We start from the raw sequence: 15,010 nt of genomic DNA, 5'->3' as shown, positions 1-15,010 counted from the left end.
ATTGGAGTTACTTCTTCTCATTTTCCATTTTATATAAAACTACATATCTATATGTTTAAGTGACTATATATGAAATAGAAAGAGAGATAGAGACAGAGGGAGGAGCTTTCTGCAAAAAAGCACTTTCTTATATACAAGTTCTTCTGCAACTGCCTATAGACGTACGTTTTCCTCAATGACACTCCAAATAGTTCAGTTTCCAATCTCCATTGGCATTTGAAATGAATTATGACGTGGTTATTATCATCCTAAAATCCGTAGATCGTCTTTCTCATGTCAACTTTTTCTTTTCAGCTGGTTTTATTTAGAATCTTAGCTACACATTTGGAAGCCAATCAAAACAACATAGAAGGGGAGTTGAACATTTCTCAACAATATTGTTAGATTGACTATGACAAATACCTTGCTTTCCAACTCAACTAATCAAAATTTTATCGTTGCCTTTCTTAGCATGAGAATATGTGTATTCTAATATCCTTGGGCCATTTCTTAGGTTATGCTTAATATGTTTTTCGTTGCAGGTAGGCAAACCTTTCTTTATTTCATTACAATGACTTTATGTTACTTTGCAAGTATTACCAAAGTATTAATTTCAAGAACGATTTCCTTTGAAACTACTATCACTCTTGGATTGGATAGATCATGTAAAATGCATCCTTTATAGCCCCAAAATAAAAGACATTTTTTTCCCAAAGCTTGTAAGTGAGAAGAGATAAAGGGAAGGCATAAGAGATAAATCAAGGTAAATCAAGGATTTTACCTTTATCTGATTGTCATCCTTACCAAAGTAAGTTGGATCTTAGGAACAGCATTTTTTTTTTCCTATCTATTGCTTTTACTTAGAATCATAGCTAGCCGTTTCTTTTTGGAGCAAATTAAGAAAACATAAGAAGGAACTGAACATTATCTGAAGATTGTTAGATTCCACATGACAAATACCTTCCTTTCCAATTTAAACAATCAAAAGAAATCCAAAATTTTCTCTGTGCCTTTCTTAGCCCAAGAGAATAGTTATTCTTTACCTATTTTTATAGGTTATGCTCTATAGTCTATATACTTTTTGACTATAATAACTTTTGATTTGTACTGCCAAAGTGCCAAACAAAACTCATCGTCTATACCACAAAGGGAAAAAAAAACATATGTTCCCAAAATCATATCATTCTTGAATAGCTATTCTTTCAAATTCATATAATTCTGCATCCTCTATACTACAAAAGAAAGAAAGAAAAAGAAAAATAGCATATTTTTTGAAATTTGGAACAACTCTCAAAATTTTCTTGATAAGAAAACCGACTCTTGAGAAATTTGGTTGAGCACCATGGCAGAGAGTGTTGTAGGTTTTTTGATTAACCAGCTCTCAACCTTGCTTTCCCAAGAGATCACGCTTTTGGGAGGGATTATATCAGATGTTCAATTCATCAAAGATGAACTCGGGAGCATGAAAGCTTTCCTCAGAGAAGAGAAGCTGAAGCAAAGGAAGACAATGATTCTCAACTCCAAGAATGGCTAAAGTTGGTTCCTTATTTACAACTTATTCCTTTCTATTGAAGTGAAATTACAGTAAACTTAGTCCGAGAAGGGCTCAGAGGGGTGGAGAAGGATGGTGAAAGTCCGAGCCTTGGCGGAGAGGCACATTGGATGGATCATCCGGTCCGGGAGCTCTAATTTTTGGTTTGACAATTGGCTAGGTACTGGGGGGCTGGCGGATCGGTTGGATAGCGTGTCGGACCACAAGGTGGCGGGCTTTGTGCAAGGCGGTTCCTGGGACGTCCGCAGGATTTCACAATGGGTACCTCTAGGTATAGTTGCGGAGATTGGCCGAATGCACCCACCTGTCGGGTCGCTTCCTGACCTAATGGTTTGGCGACCGGAGCCATCGGGCTGTTTTACGCTCAAGACGGCTTTCTCCTTGGTCCAGCATCATTCTGGGCCTTCGCCGCTATTCAATCGCATTTGGCATCTAGGGGTGCTGCTGAGAGTTTTATTTTTCCTCTTGCGCTTGCTGCGGGATCGCCTCCCCTTGGATTGTTCCGTATGGAAGTTGGGGATTCAGGGACCTTCTCGATGTTCGTTCTGCCCATCTCCTGAGATTGAGACTACGGAGCATTTGTTTGGTGATGGGGTTATGACACAGTATGTGTGGAGGTTCTTTGGGGCTCCAGTTGGAGTAGGTTGGTCAGGGTCTTCGTTTCGCGTATGCATGGCAGCCTGGTGGGAGGGACGACAACGGAATAAGCCTTTGAGGTTTGTCCATCAGGTTGTCCCTTTGATGATCTGCTGGCATCTCTGGAAGGCTCGCAACGGTATGAAGTACGAGGGCAAGAGGATTGTGGGGGCACATGTATGTCAATTGATCTTCTCAGAGATGCTACAGTTGTTCAGGATCTAGTTTCCGGACTGCCGGGTTCCGTCGTGGTCGTGGATCCAGTTTTATTTGGCCACATCAACATGGAAAACGGCGGTCTCACATAGGTTGGTGAAATGGGTGCGACCTTTCTACGGAAGTCTAAAGCTTAACACGGACGGTTGTTCTAAGGGTAACCCTGGCTTGAGTGGAGGAGGGGGGGTGCTGTGTGATGGGGGGGAGGATGGTGCTGGCATTTTCATGTAGTTTCGGTTTGGCTTCGAGCATGCAGGCTGAGGCCCGCGCCCTATTGTTTGGGGTCAAGTTGTGTCTCCAGAGGGGAATCGATACCCTGGACGTTGAACTGGACTCGTTGGTTTTAGTCCGCATCTTGAATCGATTAGTACGTTGCCCATGGGGCATTCACACTGAGGTGCAGCAGTTGATCGGGGTGGCGTCTCACTTTCCTCGGATTCTTCACTGTTACCGTCAGGCGAACCAGGTCGCGGATACATTGGCGAATACTGGTTGTCAGCAGGCCCGTGACGATATATATTTGGCAGCTTCGGATTTGCCCCATTTAGCGCAAGGAGCTTTATTTCTAGATAGGCTAGGAGTGCCATCCCTCCGCCAGGTTGTTGTGAGGGAGGGGTAGTTTTTTGAGCATTGGCGCTTGTAACTTTGTTTTTCCGTTTAATAAGATAATCTATTGAGATAATAAAAAAAAAAAGAAAGTCAAAGGAAATTATAATACGTTGCTTGCATCTTTGATCTTTCTCGACCTGTACTCATGCATAGGTTTTCTCTATCACACAAAAAGTTGCAATCAAGAAACATAATAATAAAAAAATAAGACCATTGACTTGAAAAAAGAAATATAGAAAACAAAACAAAACCCAAAGGAAATAAAAAGGAAGAAAACGAAGGGTTTTATGTAGAAGATCATGTTCTTGTCTCAAATTTTGCCAAGATTTATCTAAAATATTACACTTCCATTTTCTGTTTGCAATTTAAATGTAGTATAATGTGCTAGTTATCATACCAAATTCGTACACTTCAAGTTTGTAAGAATTTGATTGTCATTCTCATGACGATCTCAAGATTGTCTTTCCATGCCAACTCTCTCCTCTGCCGCTGGTTTTATTTAGCCTCATAGCTATAATTTTTAGAGACAATTAATTGGAACAACACAAGATGGAATTCTAAATTGCTCAAGAATATATTGTTAGATTGTCTATGGGAGATACCTTTTTTTCCAACTTAGCAAACCAAATTTTCATCAAAGCATAACAAGACATTTATTCTTATTTAGAATGTGCATGTGCTCCAAACTTGTCTGAATTATGATTAATTAAAATTAACTATTTTGATGTTATGAAATCAAAATATAATGAACAAATAATAACATTATAAGTAAAACAAAGCAAATTTCACGGAATTAAAAGATGATGAACCAAAATTGAAGGAATGACATTGTACGAACTATGGTTTGATTGAAGAAGTGTCCTCATGGCTTCTACTTTTTAATCCTCCTAACAATTATTGCTACATTTTAATTGTCATCGAGGATTTTGCTTAGTGATTTTGTGAAATGTGAGGGACGAAAAAATTTATTTTATTGAGTGGGGGACAAACTATGGTTTGATTGAGTGAGGGACGCAAAAATTCATTTTATGAAGTGTGAGAGACTATGAATCAGATTATATGTGAAATATGATTTGATAATTTTTCCCCTAAAAATAATCACGTGCAAGGCACGTGGTGAATTCCAGCCAAAAATTAATCGGAAACCTAGGCAGGAACACAATTTGACTGATGTGAATTTGTAAAAGACGTAAAATTACACTTTTTAAAAGTGAGAGACGAAAAAAATCATTTTACAAAAATGTGAGAAACGTTTTAAACGATTTTCCCTATCAATTATATTAATTGCATTGTTCAGATTCGTTGTACCCAAAAGCCTCTGAGTACAGGCTTCTATCAGTATATGATGAATATATAAAAAGAAAAATAATGTTGTGCTTTTCATTTTTTTTCCTGGCACATTGTAATGTTTAGTACTAAGTTCATGCTTTTTTGTTCACTTCAACATTTTGTTCGTCAGCGCTTACTTCAGGTTTGGTCATCACTGATTCTTTTTTTTTTCCCCCACAAACGTTAACATTTTACAGCTATTAACACTTGATAATACAAGAATTAATTACAAAAGGGGTAATTACCCCCATATCCTTCCTTACTGGGTCTATTAACCACATTGGGAAGGAATTTTCCCATTCCACATTCTTAACTAACTTGGCAGCAAACTGTGCCAGAGCATGGCTGCAGCCATTTCCTTTCCTAGGAACAAAAGAGAATTTGCAGTAATCGAAATCCTGTCTAAGGTCATTAATGTCCTCTAGGACTGTTTCAATACTACTTCCTGAACATTGCCTGTGTTGATTTGGTCCACTACTCCTTTGCAGTCTGTTTGAACTTCTATATTAGTCCAACCTGCGTCTTTTGCCATTACTAGAGCACTTCTTATAGCTAGTGATTCTTCTCTGCTTGCATCTCCTCGCTTGCATACAGAAATTCCTTTCGCTTTCACAATCTTTCCAAGCCAGTTCCTGGCTATTATCCCCTGACTTGTTCTTACCATTCTGGCTGATATTGCTGCATCCGTATTTATTTTGATCACTCCTTCTTTTGGTGGTTCCCAGCCATGTTGCTGTTGCCGGTCCAGTTCTGGAGTAACTTGTTTTCCTGCAATTGCATCAGTTTCATTTTCATACTCTATCCACTCCAGCTGTGCTTTGTCAACAACCTGCTTTGCATCTGTGCTCTCAAGGTGGAATACCATCCTGTTACGTGCCTTCCAGATTTGCCATAAGATATTGGCCATGAGCTTTATCCTGTCATGGTCATCACTGATTTAGGGACAAAATCCTACCGCTAAATTTTCCATATGAGTAGTTTCGCAAGGACATTCAATTGACTTTGACCTTTCTCTTTCGCAATTGCCACCCGGCCTATACGTGTCAATTTTTTCAAGAACCAGACAACTATTCATTGCGCATGCTGGCCAATAAGAATCCGTTAGTGCCAGGATTTTTTGGGAAGCCTCGTGAGAATCTTCAACTGTCTAAACTTCGTTGATTAATCCAACAGAGCATCAAAAGGAAACTGCAGCGACAGGCTTGCCAGTTTCAATACTTTTTCCTCTATAAATTAACCGTGCACGAAGCTGCAGCCAAGCACATTTCTGCATCCGTTCAACTCATCAATTCACGGTTTCCACCCAATTTGCAACAGTAGTCTACTATCCTAGAGCTGGAAATGGATGTGAAAAGCAAGATTTTGATCATTGGGGGCACTGGAAACATCGGGAAATATTTAGTGGAAGCGAGTGCAAAGGCAGGGCACCCAACGTTTGCATTGGTCCGAGAAAGCACAATATCAGATCCTAAAAGGGCAGTTATCATAGAGAGTTTCAAGAGTTTGGGAGTCATATTTCTTCATGTGTGCTGTTATTTCTTTCTTCGTTGTTTAAATACTGTTTCAATTTTTTTTCAAGAAATTATAGAAACTAACGTGTACGTATGGACTGAACAGGGAGACCTACACAATCATCAGCAGTTGGTAAATGCAATCAAACAAGTTGACATAGTGATCTCTGCAGTCGGGGGAGATTTGGTAGCTCATCAAGTTAAGATTATTGAAGCAATTAAAGAAACTGGAAACATCAAAGTAAGCACAATACAGTGTTACAAATTCTTTCTTGATTTTATTTTTTTGCGTTTGTCCCTTTGTGAGTTGTGACTTCCATATTCCTAAAGAAGGAGCTGTATTTGGTTTCAGAGATTTTTACCTTCTGAATTTGGGGTTGATGTGGATCGTGCGCATGCTGTTGAGCCAGCTGCTAGCTTAAACAGGACCAAGGTTGAGATCCGCAGAGCTATTGAGGCAGAAGGGATACCTTACACTTATTTAGTATCTAACGGATTTGCTGGTTACTTGAATTATATCCTCAACAACTTTGGAGACTCTTTCTCTGCAAGTCCTCCCAGAGACAAAATTGTCATTCTTGGCGATGGAAATCCAAAAGGTATCCGAAAGGGGCTTGTCTGCTGCATATCTTGATTGGTTTAGTATCATGTTTTAGAGTTCATCGTTCTCAATTTTTTCTTCAATTTCATGTTTCGTTGCAGTTGTTTTCACCAAGGAAGAAGACATTGCTGCATACACCATCAAAGCAGCAGATGACCCAAGGACTCTGAACAAGAGCGTGTACATTACACCCCCTGCCAACACCTTGTCCTACAACGAAATAGTATCATTGTGGGAAAAGAAAATTGGCAAGACCCTCGAAAAGATCTACGTTCCAGGGGACGAAGTTCTTAAGAAAATTCAAGGTCATCTAACAATAAGAAAAAAGCGCACAAGTTGCTAATTTTTAATACAATAGCATCTACTATTCCACGTTCTAATCAAATTGGTTTCTTTTCTTGTATCTTTCGCAGAGGCTTCAATGCCATTAAAATTGCTCCTGTCTTTGGCATACACATTTTTCGTGAAGGGAGAAATAGCCAACTTTGAGATCAAGGCTTCTTTTGGCATGGAGGCAACGGAGCTCTATCCTGATGTTAAATACACCACACTTGATGAGTACCTCATCCAGTTTGTATCAAATTAGCTTAGATGCTTTCAGATTAGCTCTACCAGATTTTTGCAGCAGTTTCTTGTGTACTACTAGATTTTGTTCTTCTTCCAGATGAGGATTGTCATGAATGTGATCGAAATAAAATCTGTCCTTGATTTGTATCCTGTCTTTGCGTCAATAGCGTCAATATAGAAATGAACATGCTCCTCTACCTCGAGTTGAAGACTATTGTCTAATACAATGTTGGGAACAAAACAAGATTCCTTCTTCATCTCCTTCCTATAAGAAGAATCATCTTCCTTCTTCCCCTCCCAAAGAGGGGTAGCAGAATGCTCCTCCTCCTCAAGTGGTGAAGTGGTGAACACGCTCAACCTAGCACAATGTGGTGGTTTTTGCCCCACAGTTGCGAGCCAAAGGGTAGCAAACTTATTTGGGCCAATCCGCTGTAGGGGCATTGGACTATGACCATGATATTGAGGAGGAAAAAAATGGAAGCCTCCTAAACCATAAATTAGGGATCCACAGGAACCAAAAGTTACCTCTAAGCCTAAAGCTGGCATTTAATTCTCGATTTTCCGAGCGCGGAGTTTACCACCACCACCACCACCACCAGCAGTCTGTGATAAGTTGCCTACATACCAAACCAACTCAAATTCTCTGCCAAACCGACTACATACCAAAATTGGTACATAGTTTAAGTTCTTCGTTTTTTTGGTCAAATTCATGTTTTAATCCTCTGTGAATAGAGGAAGCACAATCATATTTTGTTTGCTTTTCAAGTTAATTAATGAACAATATGTCCTCTATTCTTAGTGCATTTTGATACTTATTTTCTAAACATGATTTCTGTAATTTTGATAGTCATAGATAACTAAATAATTTTGCTAGCTGAATGTACTGTGTGGTCAAAGATATTTTGCTCCACTATCTACCTTAATGGGGAAGTTAAGACACCGAATTGCAATATCTTTCAGTTTGAATATTTAAGGGTTGGAAGTTGGACTAATCCAAAATGCACAGAAGTTAGCTCAAAATACCACCTGCCCCAACAAACATTAATGAGCAAGAAATTCAAAAAAAAAGAAAAAGAAAAAGAAAAAAGAGACCCTTAAAAATGAGAGATTTATGGCTAATTCCATAGATTGTGACAAAAAAAATTAATAAATCTCTTGATTGACTCCATTCCTTGACTAGTTTCTGAATTGTAGTGTCTAAGCAAACTGTGTCTATTACTTATATTAATTGTATTGTTTGGATTAAATGCCTATGAATACAGGCTTCTATCAGTATATGATGAAATATAAACAAAATGTTGTTCTTTTCATTTTCTTTTTCTCGTGGTATCGGTGCAAATGAAGAGATTCTAGCACATTGTTAACGTTTAGTACTAAGTTTATGCTCTTTTTGTTCACTTCAACATTTTGTTCAACATCAGCACTTACTTCAGGTTTGGTCATCACTAATTCAGGGACGAAATCCTACCACTAAATCTCCCGTATGAGTAGTTTCACAAGGACATTCAATTGACTTTGACCTTTCTCTTTCGCAATCTCCTATTACATTGCGCATCTTGGCCAATAAGAATCCGTTAGTGCTATGATTTTTTGGGAAACCTCGTGATAATGTTCAACTGCCTAACTTCCGTTGATTGGTTCTTGGAGCACTTTAGAAATTTCAGAAGCCAATAGAGCATCAAAAGGAAACTGCAGCCTATAGGCACGAAGCACATCTCTGCATCTCTTCAACCCATCAATATAGGGTTTCCATCCAATTTTGCAGCAGTAGTCTACTATCCTAGAGTTGGAAATGGATGTGAAAAGGAAGGTTTTTGATCATTGGGGGCACTGGAAACATCGGGAAATATTTAGTGGAAGCAAGTGCAAAGGCAGGGCACCCAACGTTTGCACTGGTCCGAGAAAGCACAATTTCAGATCCTAAAAGGGCAGCCATCATAGAGAGTTTCAACAGTTTGGGAGTCATATTTCTTCATGTGTGCTGTTATTTCTTTCTTCGTTGTCTAAATACTGTTTCAATTTTTTTTCAAGAAATTCTGGAAACTAACATGTACGCATGGACTGAACAGGGAGATCTACACAATCATCAGCAGTTGGTAAATGCAATCAAGCAAGTTGACATAGTGATCTCTGCAGTCGGGGGAGATTTGGTAGCTCATCAAGTTAAGGTTATTGCAGCAATTAAAGAAGCTGGAAACATCAAAGCAAGCACAATACAGTGTTACAAATCCTTTCTTGATTTTTATCTTTTGCGTTTATCCCTTTGTGAGTTGTGACTTCCATATTCCTTAAGAGGGAGCACTTTTTAAGATACACTGTTTGTAGCTACACATCCTCATATGCTTATTCTTGTCATCTACCTCATATGCTTATTCTTGTCATCTCCCCAGGCTTGATCTCACAAGTCACTCATCTAGATCCTTGTTAGTAGAATAACCATGCTCCTTTGGTATACTAAACAACAAAAAAAAAGTAAAGATCTTTAGTATATACAGTATGGTTGATTCGGAAGTCCTTTGGTACACTAAACAACAAATGATCAAACATCCGAGTTCATCAATTTCCCAAATGCCAACCATGAATATGTGCAATTTCAGAACTGAACTCAAAAAACCTTCCTCACCACGGACCACTACATATGCACATCTACTTCTGATTGAGGGAATACTACATCAATAGCGTCAACATAGAAATGAACATGCTCCTCTACCTCGAGTTCAAGACTTTCGCCTAATTCAATGTTGGGAACAAAACAAGATTCCTTCTTCATCTTCTTCCTATAAAGAAGTATCATTTTCCTTCTTCCCCTCCCGAAGAGGGGCAGCAGAATGCTCCTCCTCAAGCAGTGAAGTGGTGAACGCACTCAACCTAGCACAATATGGTGGTTTTTGCCCCATAGTTGCGAGCCAAAGGGTAGCAAACTTATTTGGGCCAATTCGCTGTAGGGGCATTGGACTATGACCATCATATTGAGGAGGAAAATAATGGTCAGGCAACCCCTCAACTTTACCACAGAATGGAGCATGTCCTTGAAATAAACTCCTGTAAAATACACAATAGACAAAAACACTAATGCCAAAAGTTCTGAACAAGTAATTCCCTTCCACACAAAAGGGATAATAATAAACCAATCATGATCGTCAACAAAACTTGAACACTTTGTCAACCTCCGCATTGTAACACACGAGAACAAGTTAATCCCCAGCACCGATAGGAAACAGGACATAGTGCTAAGAGTCAAATTTTTTATCCAAGGGAGGGAGGGAGAGATCCTTCAATAGGAGGTTCACCAAAAGGAAATTTACAACTCAGAGGATACCGCTATGGATGGCTAAATGACTGATCCAAATACTTGCCCCATGGATTGCCTACCTCATTTCCTAAGGACATAGATTCTGCTTCCCCTGATTGCTTGGTGAGTGGGCAAAAATCTCTTTGTGCAATCAAGGGAGGACCTTTGAATCACCCATTCTCAAGCTTGGAAGGGCTTGGAGGCATCATAAAAGTAAACCGTGCAATCCTCTTCATCGTCAGGCTTCATGACGTAATTAGAACCATCTTCAGTAGGGTGAAAATAGAATCCTCCTAAACCATAAATTAGGGATCCACCAGAACCAAAAGTTACCTCTAAGCCTAAAGCCGGCATTTGGTTAACTTTCCGAGCGTGTAGTTTACCACCACCACCACTACCAACAGCCTGTGATAAGTTGACTACATACCAAACCAACTCAAATTCTCCGCCAAAGTGACTACATACCAAAATTGGTACATAGTTTAAGTTCTTTTTTTTTCGGTCAAATTTATGTTTTAATCCTCTGTGAATAGAGGAAGCACAATCATATTTTGTTTGCTTTTCAAGTTAATTAATGAACAATATGTCCTCCATTTTTAGTGCATTTTGATACTTATTTCCTAAACATGATTTCTGTAATTTTGATACTGGTAGATAACTAAATAATCAAGCCCTAGCTAGCTGAATGTACTGTGTGATCAAAGATATTTTTGCTCCACTATCTACCTTAATGGGGAAGTTAAGACACCATAATATCTACATGTTTTTATTGTAAGTACCGAATTGCAATATCTTTCTTATTCTTTCATCACTTTTGTGATAAAGAAAAGAATTGTTTGTTGTTCTTCTCCAGTTCTCACACCGTACAACAACATAGGGCTGTTGAAAGAAACAATAGGCAGTAAAACAACACGAGTTCTTAAAACTTGTACGACTTTTTTAGAGTACATTCTGTTCATGCAATCACAATTAATTTTCTAATGAAATGAAGCTATCTGTTAGTTTTTTAGAGGGAAATCCCATTTCATCTCTTCTCTGCCTTCTAATATTTTGGATTGCACAATTTTTCTCCAGCAATTCTTTGTAACTTGCAATCCACCAAATCTTGCCTTGCACTCTACTCTTGTATTAAGAAGCCAAAACTTTCACAGATACACACCTCTCACATAAACTATTTGTAGCAAACTGGGTGGGTACACAGAAAATTTTTGCTAAAGGTTTTTTTTTTTTTTTTAAGAAGAGGGGGGGGTGGTTGAGAGTTTATGCGTATGGGCATGGGCAGTAATAGAGCCTTACACAAACTCAAACTAGGCTAAATAAGTATGTCACAGGGATGGAGCTATCATAAGGTATTTTCTTTACCCTTCCCCTTCTATTAACTTCTCATTCCCTTTCTTTATAGTAACATATTTTTTTTAACTAAACTTGTTCTTATTATTTCATGCATATAAGTCATATTACCTATTCTTCAGACAAATCCCCAGCCTCTTCATTTTCTTTGTAGATTTACAGGTAGTTATATATATATATATATATATATATATTTGAGGGATTTGCAGGTAGTTATACATTATAATTTGCATTATCTGTAGAAGCATGTGTATAAACTAAAATACCAGACTTAAACTATTATCAGGTTCTCCAAAGTCATCGGCCGCATCTTTCCTCTCCATACTGCTGCCAAGTTCCTCGTCCGTACTTACTGATATTCTCATCCCTTTAGCTGACATATTCGCATCCAAACTTTCAAAACCTTCAGCATTTAGACCACTCAAAGATCTGAAATACTGCAAAGAGTATTTAACCATATAACTGGTCAACATCTCACAGAACATAAATGTGACTTAACTTGAATTAACCTATTTAGCTTTACATACACAACACATGTAAGAAAATGTACTGCAGTTAGGTAACAAGACACTAAGCTGATTACTACACTTTACACCCTCTAGATGCAAGCAGGGTTTCCCACTGAGATACTTCATATATATGAAATTGGTTGAATCGATCAGATCAACTAAACCCCAAAAAAAAGTATGATGGTGAAAAATATCATTCATGCTGATTCTGCACAAGTTCAGTTTCATAAGTATATAAAAGCCAAAGGCAATTGTCTTCAATAAGTGGATTTCATTTAACTGCAATTTCTCTGCTAACAATCACATCAAACAATTATGTCAGAATTGCTCCCAAACTCGAGTATTCTGCCACTAGACCATCTGTTGTACAATCAATTTCTGATTTATCCTTGTGCTAATTGTCACTCATTTCATAAATTAATACAGCTATTAAGATGGAACCTAATTTGAAAAAAAGTTCTAATGCAAGATGCATTCTTCTAAAATCAAAAGTGCTAAAAGTCAATCAGGTTTTGTACAAATTAATGGAAAAAAAAATGTAAAGAATGACGATAGATCACCATCAGCTAGACCAGATGCCATTTTTCCGCCAGTTTTCGTGAGAAAACCATTTACCTAGAGTAGCCAAGCATAAAAAATTCACCAATGAGTAACTTTAACTCCTGCATGGATGGCCTAACCAACCTAGGTGTCTGGGTACATGTACAGTGGAAGATGCAGAATGTACTGGGCTTCAGCAGCAGGGACAAGAATATCTTATGGCAGGAACTTGGGGCAATGAACCCCAACATTTCAATTAAGAGCCCTTCCATCAAAGTCAATATATAAGCCTAGGGTCCCAAACAACGACCGAAGTGTTCTCCACTGTCAGTTTACCAAACACTCTCATAACACGTAAATACCTATAAGCTACCAAAGCACCATAAATTTTAAGTCTACTGAAATATGTAAAACTTAAACTTCTAATGCATACCTCAAGATCCTAAAAAGGTTACCCATTGTTCGAAGTAGGTAAACTCAATATTCGGCGAAGTTCCCATGACTGTGTAAATCTAATCTTCCCTTAAACTCTTTATTGTTTACATCAGTCGTGAATAGAATGTCCTAAGAAAACATTCAGCACACGCAGCTTTTATAAAAACTCCATTAAGTCAAAAGAATAGAATGTCGCAAGCACCAGATGCACACCTTCCCATTCTCTGAGTTGGTTCACTCTTTGCCTCCCTTTTGCAACACATAAAGGTCCAAAAAATAAAAATGATACAGGCTTTGCAGAGGACTTCAAATATAACTGAAACTCATTCATTTCTTTCACATGGTAATAAGCTTAAGCAATGCTTGGCTTCTGGTGTAAATATATCCAAAAATAATTCCTAAATCGTCTGCCACAAGTTTTTAAGCTAACTCTAAATCATCCACCTATTATTTGGTTCCTTATAGCCCTAGAATAGTGCAACAACTCATGCTTATACAAGTTCCTTTAAGTATGAACAAAAGACAATTATCCAAAGCTGCTGCAACGAAGAATGCCTTTCTATTGTTAAAAGCAAAAATGATGCTTACATATCTTCTTCTCAAGACCTCATGCTACATGACTGGCAATCAGTGGAGTATATAATACATGCACGTAATATCTGATGTCTCAAATGACTTACAAAATTGGACGCATGGTTTTCTCCTCCAAGAATTATGATCACTTAAGACCATATCATTCTCTGGAGAAATATAATCATACCCTTATTAATTTGCTTTTATGTTTATAAATTTTTTCTTACAGTAGAAAATATAGCATATCTTCTATCTATTGTTTTTGTTTTATTTTCAAAGAAAACAATGCAAAGCTTCCGTATTAGTAAGGTGAATTTGTTCTTCACCGAAATGAGTTATGTACAACCTTAAGCTAACTGTGTATCCATAAGCCTCTTCAAATTTGAGGAAAATGGTAACTAATTCATCTATATACACTGGAAAGATATGGGTGATAAAGAACTTAACCAGTGTTGCATTTTGGATGACGAATCATGTCAGTTAGTCAAGAAGGCACAGCAGACTTAAATGGAGTCACTTGATTGAACCAAGTGACAAATGACAGAGTGAGCAATGCAAGGTGAATAAGACATGTAAACAAGGAATAAACCATACTAATCTGTGACCTAACAATGCACTAATTACAAATAAATGGATGAAGTGGAAGATCATAAGCAAAAAAATTTGAAGCCAGTTACTAGACTTAGATGTTAATAACCTATTGGCAGGATGATTGACATCTTATCCTTCTGTTTGTCTGCCAACTGAAATCTTAATCAAGTTTAGAACCCAAAAATCATAAACGTTTTTCCTAGACTAAGTTCAACAGAAGGAAACTGTGTTGACCGCATTATTTTCTCAGTTTTCTCTCAAATGAAGGCTATTAGCATTACACTTCAGTTCCAAAAACTTCTCACGTTTAAAACAGTAAACAACTTTAATTTGTTTGTTGTTTTCCCCCTCCTTAATACCTAACACATTTGAACAACACAATATGTCTGTGCCTACCTGCTGCATAGCTCACCCACTTCTCCAAACTTCATAAGTTTTTCTATTAGTCGCCGTGCCATTCACTGTTTGCTTATGCTTAATAATTCAACATCTCTTTGTTTACAAACCAATTCCATAACACTGCTGCTTTTCATCTTGCACCAAAGCATTTACAGCTGCAAACACATTATACAGGCAATTCAAGTCCACTACAGTCTTGTTGACTTACAAATATCCCAAGTTACCAAACTTGGCCAGAAATTAAGAATCCCACAAAACCAAGTTCAATAAACCAATTCAACTGTCCTGATTCTTAAGTCAGCATGAATTTTCTTTATGTCT

At 37.9% G+C, this 15,010-nt stretch overlaps 2 protein-coding genes across 2 annotated transcripts in view; both read left to right on the top strand.

Moving 5' to 3' along the window:
• The window catches only part of LOC113752255 (disease resistance protein RPM1-like), an 89,359-nt gene that overhangs the window by 19,708 nt on the left and 54,641 nt on the right, over window positions 1-15,010 (top strand). The window lies entirely within an intron of this gene.
• On the top strand, window positions 5,550-7,257 carry LOC113754149 (isoflavone reductase homolog PCBER-like). The gene is made up of 5 exons (XM_027298502.1): window positions 5,550-5,845; window positions 5,939-6,073; window positions 6,185-6,431; window positions 6,535-6,738; window positions 6,847-7,257. The coding sequence occupies exons 1-5, from the start codon at window positions 5,663-5,665 to the stop codon at window positions 7,017-7,019; spliced, it is 942 nt and encodes a 313-aa protein (XP_027154303.1). The 5' UTR covers window positions 5,550-5,662; the 3' UTR covers window positions 7,020-7,257.

The sequence above is a fragment of the Coffea eugenioides genome, chromosome 11 (genome assembly GCF_003713205.1).
Source record: "Coffea eugenioides isolate CCC68of chromosome 11, Ceug_1.0, whole genome shotgun sequence".
NCBI classification, from domain to species: domain Eukaryota; kingdom Viridiplantae; phylum Streptophyta; class Magnoliopsida; order Gentianales; family Rubiaceae; genus Coffea; species Coffea eugenioides.
The sequence above is the reverse complement of the archived record's forward strand: the minus strand, read 5'-3'. Positions and strand labels throughout refer to the sequence as shown.

Excerpts from the sequence above, each read along its gene's own strand:
- LOC113754149 (XM_027298502.1), top strand. The coding sequence starts at position 5,663 with ATGGATGTGAAAAGCAAGATTTTGATCATTGGGGGCACTGGAAACATC. Across the intron at positions 6,074-6,184 it reads AAGAAACTGGAAACATCAAA|AGATTTTTACCTTCTGAATT; the intron begins GTAAGCACAATA and ends ATTTGGTTTCAG. Across the intron at positions 6,432-6,534 it reads TGGCGATGGAAATCCAAAAG|TTGTTTTCACCAAGGAAGAA; the intron begins GTATCCGAAAGG and ends GTTTCGTTGCAG.